This window comes from Triticum urartu, chromosome 3A, assembly GCF_056163025.1.
Source record: "Triticum urartu cultivar PI428250 chromosome 3A, HENAU_Tu73, whole genome shotgun sequence".
Lineage (NCBI taxonomy): Eukaryota > Viridiplantae > Streptophyta > Magnoliopsida > Poales > Poaceae > Triticum > Triticum urartu.
Window position 1 is genome coordinate 116411889 of NC_141875.1, and position 9958 is coordinate 116421846.

The window sequence follows — 9958 nt, forward strand, 5'->3', positions numbered from 1 at the left end:
AAAGACAAGCCAGCTGCCAATATCTAAAGGGAACCAACAGATCTGAAGACACAAACTCTCACATGCCTTTCGTCAAAACTGGATCGGACATCGTCGAGATGGGGAAGAGATCTTAAATATATTATTCCAACACGCTGTCATTGCCACCATCTCGTCGATGTCATCAGAGAAACAACAAAGAAAAAAAAACGAGACGGACAAAGCCCCATTTCTCTAGCCAACGACGAGGCTGCCGGACAGGGAAGATCAGGAGTGGGGACCAAGGCGGCGACGTTTAGGGATGTTTTGGTGGCCACGGCTAGGGTTGGGAGTATTGTCTCCGTTTATGTGGAAGAAAATAGAGTATTGTTTCGCCTTATTAGATATAAAACGATTAACATAACCAGTTGAGATGTACATGTGTTCCGTCTTCCAAAAACCCCGAAACAATTCGTGCTCAAACACACACACACACACCCCTTACTCATAGACAAGCAGATCCGTGCATGCAGCTTTATTTTGCGGGACATGCAAGCACATCACGCACGATGAGACGGCGACAGCAGTAGTTCGTGTTAGCAAGGGCGAGACCGGATCACCACTCCATTCACTGTTTCTGCTGCGGCTGCGGCAGGGCGGAGGTGTCGAAGGACCGCCTCCTGACGAGCAGGCATGTCACCTTGGCGGACGGCTGCTGCGAGTGCGTGTCGTCGAGCGTGCACAGCACGAGGTCCGGCCGGTGCAGCGACAGCGGCAGCCGGTCCTCGCCGACGACCAGCGCGGTGGCGTCCAGGAGCACGTGCCAGCCGTTGCGGTGCGCCTCGGAGACCCAGTGCATGGAGTAGCGCGGCGGTGGCGGGGCGATTCCGTCGTCGGTGGCGGGGGCTGCGGCGGAGACGGCCGGGTAGGCGAAGAGGCCCTTGTGCGTGAGTTTTGACTTGCGGCGGAAGTACTGGCTGAGCTGTGAGCCCTTGATGCGGAGATCCAGCCACGACTCCGGCGCCGCGATGACCTTGGCCTCCTTGTACGCCGCAAATGCGTGGATGCAGTCGCGGTCGTCGGCTAGGATTGACATGTAGTAGTTGCTCCGGAAGAAGGGGTAGCTCTCGCCTATCTGCGTACAAAGTTTCAGGTGGATCCAATTATATACTCCCTCCATTCTAATGATTAAGGCACACTCATATTTCGAAATTCAGTTTTGACCATCAATTAGACCAATAATAACATATAAGTTACGTGACTTAAAAGTACACAATTGAGAACTTTTTTTGAATACAAATTCAAGGATTCAATGGTATATGTATTTGTCACACATAACTCATAATTTATTGGGTAAATTCATTGGTAAATTAGATCTTAAATGAGTGCGACTTATTTATTTGAATGAAGGCAGTAAATACTTACTAGGCTTTACTATGAGCCTAAAGACACATTGCAAGTGAAGACAAACAAAAGGTACTTGGACATTTAGGCCCTTTTTGGCTTGCAGGAATTTTATAGGATGTTGTAGATTCTCATAATAAAACATACTCTGTTGCCACTCAAAAAAATTCCAGGGTTGCTGATTTATATATAGCCCTACATTATCGGCATCTTTCCTGAAGATGCTTCTCGTGGCCGTATGTGCATTTGGTATGTCTTTTGGATTTGTGTCACCATCTATTATGTAATCGTTTGAATAAATCACATGATAACTTTAAAATATGATGTACAGGCCGGGTTTTTTAATTTTTGCATCGAAATTGGAAGCTTCATTAATCAACTAACATTTGGTTACAATCTGCTCAAAGGCAAACTAGAAAACTAGGACTCTCTTCAAGCCAGCAAAGGCCGGGGTTCTCAACCTTCTTTAGGATATGGAAAAAAACCCAGTTAACCGTCATATGTAAAAGCAATGAAGTTTAGAGAGAGTAGTTCAAGGACCTCTATTAATTTATCTACTCCTTCTGTAAAGAAAGATAAGATTTTTCTAGATCACTATTACTTTGGCTCTGCCTGAGGGTTGTTTTCTTGCCTTGTTTCTGATAAAAATGGGGCGGAGGGATACCCTTTTCTTTAAAAAGAAGAGGAAGTTGCAACTGAACCTACCAGCATCATGGCGTCCTTGGGCGTGGCGGCGAAGAGCACGAGGTACTCATCGTCGGTGAGTCCGCAGTGCCGGAGCACCCTGTTCCTGGCCTGGATCTCCGGTATGGAGATGAAGCTCCCCGTGAAGGAAGACTTCTTGGTCAGGATGTCCAGCAGACGCGACGGCTCCAACCTGACCATGTCGATGTCAGGCCTCGCCGACGACGGGGACCCCGTCGGCGACGGCCTCCGCCGCTCGCCGGATCCGCCCTCGGGCGAGGCAGACATGCTGCCGGTGCTATAGTAGGTGGAGTAGAGGTCGTCCTTGTCACAGCTTTCCTCCTCAATGAGTCCGTGAGAGTACTGCGGGTACTTGGCCATCACGTACTGCTCCACGTAGAGCCGCTCGCTGGGCGTGATCGGCCCCGACCACCGCAGGTCGAGGCCGTGCAGCGTCGAGATTGCCTCCGCCACGATGTGCGGCGGGATGTACTCCCGTGGGCACACTTTCTGCAAATTGAGGGCCAAAATATTTCTCTGAATCATGCATCTGTTCATAAAACAACTTTGTTGATTCTAAGACGAGAAACTAATCCAAGTTACCTTGACAACCATGCTGTTTGGCCTAGAAGTGCTAGACGTCGGAGGTTTGGACATCGAGGCACGAACTCCTCCAAATTCTCCACCGGGTAGGCTCTAAATTGGTGAACATAAATCGACTTGTCAACATTATTTTTGTTTTGTGACAAGTACCAAAACTTCAAAAATTAGCATTTTAATTTTGACAAGACAAAGATAGATCGATTGCCAGCAGCCAGCTTGAACAAAATCATACCTTGTGCTCCATGTGGAGGTGAACCTCATCCATCTTTCCACACATGCTGTGTGTTCTTGGTCTGATGGTCTAGAAAGGCAACCAAGTGGCAACTAGCTATATGACTGTGGGAGTGCAAGGTGAAGTCAAGTAAGTACAAGGTCGTGATGCAGAGGGATATGTAGCAAGAAAGGTCGCCTCGGTTTAGATGTTGGATCCCTGCCTTGGTTGCTTCTGAGTTTGGTTCCGAAGGAAGAAGGAAGAAATGGCTCTTTATTTTATGCGCAAGCTGTCACCTCGGTTGTGCACTAGTAGTTGACATATAACAAATATGGATGTCCCTCTCATGGGAGCATAAACAAATTTTGCTGACAAGAAATCCCTAGTTGTTTTATGTGACGCGCAACGACAGCTATTTTGTTAATTGGTTGATTAACTAATTTTTTTTTGAGGATCGGTTGATTAACTAATTGATTAGTATGGGTCCATGGAACCCAGCTAAAGGTATATGCCGTGCTCATCCCTCCATTATTGGCCGCTTGGTCTTTCTTAGTCTGTAAAAGTGTTTTTTCAACAGCGAGTTCTGCTACGATGATTCTTGTCTGACGTGTGCGGTGCCGGATGCAACACCTACACCGTCCAACTTACTTGGCCAGCGTTATGTGTCCGTTCGATCAGAGTATGGTGTGTACGTTGTGTACAGAAAATGTCCCATTTCGTTCAACGGCATACTTAACTATCAACAAATTTAAAAGTGCTAGGTAGCGTGCTGCACCATGCAAAGTATATTGACTTAGTCTAGCGGTATAGTGGACGCAACAATTCAATGCTCGAGCTCACATGCTCCCGAAATTGCTGGTGTTGGTTCCTGACTTGGGTTTTGCAGAAATCGATGGAAGCAGCGAAAATATAGGATACATCAACATATACAATATCAAACAGTGCGACTGAGTGAGCCCAGAACGTACGGGCAGACGTTCGTCTGTGTGCTGATCTTGCTGGTCTGTGGACCTCGATTGTTTGGGCTGAGCTGTGAAACAGGTTGTTAACCTGAGCCCACTCATATGTGAGAAGGTGTGTCGGTCAGACGATCACCCTCAAACCCCAACCCTAACCTAGGAGGATCTCGAAACCTACAGCCGGCACAGACGGCTTCCCCCATCCCCCAAGGTTGCGGTTGCCCCGCCGCATCAGGGGGAGCACCACGCTTGTTGTGCTCCATCAAATCATCATGTCCACCACCCTTATCCTTATCCCCATCAGCCATATCATCGTCCTCAGGTTTGCGGTCCTCATCCTGGAACAGAAAACCCTCAACCTCTAATCTCAGTTCATACCCAGCACTCTTGTATTACCAAGGCACAAACTCTCATAGTGCATCAATGTTGGTCACACCTACAAGTAACCAAGATATCCCATGCCTCCTCATAAACAACATGTCGACCTTCTCAGTCCTACTAACCAAAGATCCAAAGCTCCAAGTCTCCATGAAATCATTAAGAGGCTTTGAGGGAGCCCCATGGAACCTGATCCAAACCTCCCGCAGGGGTGTCCCCTCTGGCTCCTGGTTCGACCACTCGTCAAACTCCAAGAAACATGTGTTGTCTGGTACCCTGAAAATACCAAACACCATGAGGTGAGCAAGATCCTCCTTCCTCGAAAAATCTACATTATACACATTTTCCTCTAACCGCACTAGAGTCCAATGAAAGTCCACCGACATAGGCCTCTTAGAATGATGCGTCACATGTTCCTCTGTTAATGAACTTCCTGTGACCCGCACCAGCCCAGTCTTGGCGCTCTCAAGCCGAGGTATGCTAAAGTTAGAGCACTGGGTCTCAAGGAATAACAATTTATCATCACAAACACTGGAGACCATGACCACCGTCTTAGGCATAGATAGAAATGGACGTCCATCCATAGCATGACTCGACTTCAAGTAGTTATCCTATAAAAAGATGATACAATCTACCACGAAGTGCTGACCCCACCACACCAGTAGCAATAAGATTTCTCTGTCTTCCTTGCCCCTTTACTAGCATGATCAACTTGAGAAGTGTCCCTCGTGTTTCCATGCACACAAGCCGAAGCAACAATCCCCTCCAATGGCATCCCGACCAACGCAGAGACCGCTGCCAGCGCCACATCAGGTAGTCATAGTGGAGAGTAACTTAGACTAGTAACATGCATATGTTATTAGTCTATGTTACTACCTTCATAGTGGGTAGTGTTATACATGTGGTAACAAAGATGTCTCCATTTATTACTCTCATTTTGCATTGAGAAGCGCTATGTGATGGTAACATATTATGTTACTCTATTTGCCTCTCTCCTCATTAACTACTTGGCACCTCACCAACTTTTGCTTATGTGGCATCTATGTTACTACCTATATATGTTACTCCCACTATGACCAGCCTCAAGAAGGGCCAACACCGGTGCCTGAATAGCCGGGGTCGACTACGCCAACTCAGCTGCGGCAGGTACCACCACAGACCTACACTAGTAGAAAACAGGGCTTTGGTCCAGGCCGGGTCAGCCCATTAGTCCCGGTTCAGTCCAGAACTAGGACCAATGTGGGCATTGATCCTGGTTCGTGAGCCCAGGGGGCCGGCCGGGCCACGTGGGCCATTGGTCCCGGTTCATCTGGACCTTTTGGTCCCGGTTGGTGGGATGAACCGGGACCAATGGGCCTCGCTCCTGGCCCACCACCATTGGTCCCGGTTGGTGGCTTGAACCGGGACCAAAGGCTCCCCTTTAGTCCCGGCTCATGTCACCAACCGGGACCAATGAGGTGCCTATATATACCCCTCGCTCGCGAGCAGAGCACCCCAGTGCTCTGTTTTTCTCTGGCCGAGGGGGAGAGGGCTTGGTGGTGCTCTAGCTCACCTCCTATGCACACAAGGTGTTCGATGGAATGCCCGAGCCACACTACTTAAGCTTTCTCCTCTCCAAGCTCGACCTCCAAGCTCCATTTTCCATAATATTTGTCTAGGTTTAGCGGTCCGTCACGCCCCGTCCCAGTCTTCACCGCCGTCGATCACCCGCGCCGAGCTCATCGCCGGCACCACCGTGGTGAGCCTCTTGTTCTTATCTTCTTTCTGAAAGGAAAAATATTCTTACTTGTATGTTTACATAGATACTTGTATTATTTTCTTACTTTTATTATTGCATCTTATATAGTGCGATGGTTTTGGTATCCGCCCCCGTCGGCCCTCGTCCTGTCTATGATTCGGATGTGGTATATATATTATCTTTATAACTATTGGTTCATTTATTGTTTATGAAAATTATGCCGACCAACGTGACATAGATTTTATTTATGTAGGATGTATGTGAATCGAAAATGCCAACCGACCCTATTGTCGAGAGGTTAAATTTAGTTGAAGAAGAAAACAATTTGTTGAAGGAAAAAAATAAAAACAATTGAGGAGGAGAAGATGATATTGGAGTTGCATGTTGCGGATGTCGTCGATGATCACAAGATCAAGATGGATGCAATGCGCTTGAAGATTAGAAAGATTAGAAAATATGCCATTCATACCGAGGCTTGGTATCATTATGCCGTTGGATCAATTGTGTAACGCCCCGAGACCGATGTGCCAGGTGTCTTCGAGTTATTCGCTGTTGTTGCCTTGTCATGTGCTTGCGTGTTGCATCTTATCATGTCATCATGTGCATTGCATCTTCATGTTTTCAAATCTTGCATCCGTCCCGGCCTCCTCGTTCTCTCCGTTGTCCGTTCTGAGCCCTACCACACTTGCACGCGCCCGCGGCACGTCTGAAATAATATTTTATAAGTGGCCGGAAAATGTTCTCGGAATGGGATGAAAGTTGGCGTGCGGTGTTGTTTTGTTGTTAGTAGGCCGCCTGCCAAGTTTCATCGCGTTCGGAGTCCGTTTGACGCCCCAACGGATAAATATAGCGGCAATAGTAGCTGGTCTAACGTCGAACGTTTTCGGTCTCCGGAAACAGTTGCCGGGCCTCTCTCTCTTCTCTTCTCTCAGCTCGAGACCGTCTACACAGCTCACTACTCACCGTCAGGCCCTACCTAACCTCTCTCGCCAGCCCGCGACTCTCCTCGCGCTAGCCCGAAAGCTGTCCCGGACCCGACTCGGACAGTCGTTACCGCTGTGTCCGGATCATCCCCAAACATCTACAAAATATCATTATTTTATTTATTGGACTCTTTAGCATATTTGTTCTCATCTGTCGGATTTCGATCCGATGATCCACATCCCTCTCTTTTCGCCGACATGCTATATATAGCCCCAACCCTAAATCCTAGGGATCCATCCCATCGCCGCCGCCGCAATCTTCTTTCTCCTTGTTTTTAGCGTTGAGCCAACCAGCCACTTTCTCCTTGATCCAAATCCCCCCCTCACGATCCAGCCCCATGCTTACACCGCCGCAGCCCGCAACCGGCCCGTCTGGGTCGATCTAGGCCCGAGGTGCCAGTGTTGCGCCGCCACCGTTCGCCATCCTCCTGCCCCGAGCAGGATCGAGGAGATGAGCTCCAGATCGAGCTCTTGGAGCCGCCCGACCCCGCCCTCATCAGCGGCCTTGCTGGAGCCGCCACCGAAGGACACCCAGGCCAGACCCCGCCGCCCTGTTCCTCTCCTCCTCCCTCTGATTCTCCCTCGTCTTCCTCTCTCACAACCCCTCTCTCCTACAGGAGCTCCGCCATGGCCGCCCGATGGAGCTCGCCGCCGTGCCTCCTCCGGCTAGATCTAGGCTGGAGCTACCTGGATCCGCCGCCCTCGCATCCATCCCCATCGTCTGCCGGAATGCCCCGCCGTCGATGCGCCACCCCCCACCGGTCGTCGCCGTTCCTGCCTGCCAGCGTGTGCGCATGCGAGCACAGGCACGTCTCCCGCGCGTGGGCCTCGGCCCACCGCTCGCGTTGAACCCAGCCTCCCAAGGCCCAACAGCCTCCAGCCGGGCCAAGGCCCGATGTGAGCTTTCCCCTCCAGATCCCTGTTCTTCTTGGGCCGGCCTCTGTTTCGGCCCGCATGTGTTTTTTTTCAGCGCCTGGGATTTAGCTATTATTCCTGAGACAGCAGTTTTGCAGTATAGCCCCCCTAGTTCATGCATTTAATAACTCACTAACCGTGCATCGGATTAAAATAAGTTATATATGAAACTTGCTTAAAATTTTGTGTAGATTAATAATATCCAACTTTCATCCATGTTTAAAATGTCTAAAATGCTGTTTGTTTAAATTTTGCTCCTATGCCATGCTAATATGATTTAATTCATAACTAAATAACCGTAATTCCGAATTTGATAATCTTTATATGTAAATGGGGTAGAATTTTGCCTAGTTTAACATGTTGGCCTTATTTTGCATGCATAACAACTCTAAAATTATGTTTAGGGCAGAACAGTACCAAACCTTAAATTATGCATATGAGGATTTTCCGGAATTGTTGTTCGTTGCTTCCGGCCTCATTTAAATTTGCCTAGATAGATAGTTTTGTTGTGCTTCACCTCTTGCCATGTTAATCAACATTTAACATTGTTGGGTACATAACCGAGAGAGAACTAAATAAGTCATGTGGTGTTCCGTCAATATGCAACTCGTGGCATATTGAGCTCCACTTAATTTGTAGGATTGTTTGTGCACTTTGCCATGCCATGCTTCATTAAACCGGACATGCATCATACTTGATTGTGCATCATGCCATATTTATGTGGTGGTTGTTTACTATATTGTTTGCTTCTTTCCGGTGTGCTTCTTCGGGTTGTTTCCGGTAACGTCGTGTTGTGAGGATCCGTTCGACTACGTCCGTTTGTCTTCTTCATGGACTCGTTCTTCTTCCTTGCGGGATTTCAGGCAAGATGATCATACCCTCGAAATCACTACTATCTTTGCTTTGCTAGATGCTCGCTCTTTTGCTATGCCAATGCTACGATGCCTACCATTTGCTTGTCAGCCTCCCAAATTGCCATGTCAAACCTCTAACCCACCATGTCCTAGCAAACCGTTGATTGGCTATGTTACCGCTTTGCTCAGCCCCTCTTATAGCGTTGCTAGTTGCAGGTGAAGATTGGAGGCCGTTCCTTTTTTGGGATATTTATTTACTTGTTGGGATATCACAATATATCTTATTTAATTAATGCATCTATATACTTGGTAAAGGGTGGAAGGCTCGGCCTTATGCCTGGTGTTTTGTTCCACTCTTGCCGCCCTAGTTTCCGTCATATCGGTGTTATGTTCCCGGATTTTGCGTCCCTTACGCGGTTGGGCTATAATGGGAACCCCTTGACAGTTCGCCTTAAGTAAAGCTTTTCCAGCAATGCCCAACATTGGTTTTACCATTTGCCACCTAGCCTTTTCTTTTCCCTTGGGGGTCGCGCGCCCAAGGGTCATCATTATTTTAACCCCCCCCGGGCCAGTGCTCCTCTGAGTGTTGGTCCGAACTGAGCTGCCTGCGGGGCCACCTCGGGGAAACTTGAGGGTTGGTTTTACTCGTAGCTAGTCTCATCTGAGTGTGCCCTGAGAAAGAGATATGTGCAGCTCCTATCGGGATTTGTCGGCACATTCGGGCGGTGTTGCTGGTTTAGTTTTACCCTGTCGAAATGTCTTGTTGTACCGGGATACCGAGTCTGATCGGAATGTCTCGGGTGGAGGTCTATTCCTTCGTTGACCGTGAGAGCTTGTGATGGGCTAAGTTGGGACACCCTGCAGGGATTTGAACTTTCGAAAGCCGTGCCCGCGGTTATGGGCAGATGGGAATTTGTTAACGTCCGGTTGTAGAAAACCTAAACGTGACCTTAATTAAAATGAATCAACAGCGTGTGTAACCGTGATGGTCTCTTTCCGGCGGAGTCCGGGAAGTGAACACGGTTGTTGGAGTTATGCTTGACGTAGGTAGACTAGGATCACTTCTTGATCATACTCTTATCGACCGTGCTTTGCCTTCTCTTCTCGCTCTCATTTGCGTATGTTAGCCACCATATATGCTAGTCGCTTGCTGCAGCTCCACCTCATACCTTTACCTTACCCATAAGCTTAAATAGTCTTGATCGCGAGGGTGCGAGATTGCTGAGTCCCCGTGGCTCACAGATACTTCCAAAACCAGCTTGCAGGTGCCG

General features: G+C 48.5%; 1 protein-coding gene across 1 annotated transcript; it reads right to left on the bottom strand.

Moving 5' to 3' along the window:
- Positions 1-338: 338 nt before the first annotated feature.
- LOC147978844 (uncharacterized) lies at positions 339-3138 on the bottom strand. Its single transcript, XM_087546565.1, has 4 exons — positions 2882-3138; positions 2650-2742; positions 2068-2556; positions 339-1093 (listed from the first exon to the last, which is right to left on the bottom strand). Exons 1-4 carry the CDS (start codon positions 2924-2926, stop codon positions 587-589), a joined length of 1134 nt encoding a protein of 377 aa, XP_087402691.1. The 5' UTR covers positions 2927-3138; the 3' UTR covers positions 339-586.
- Between the last annotated feature and the right edge of the window lie 6820 nt (positions 3139-9958).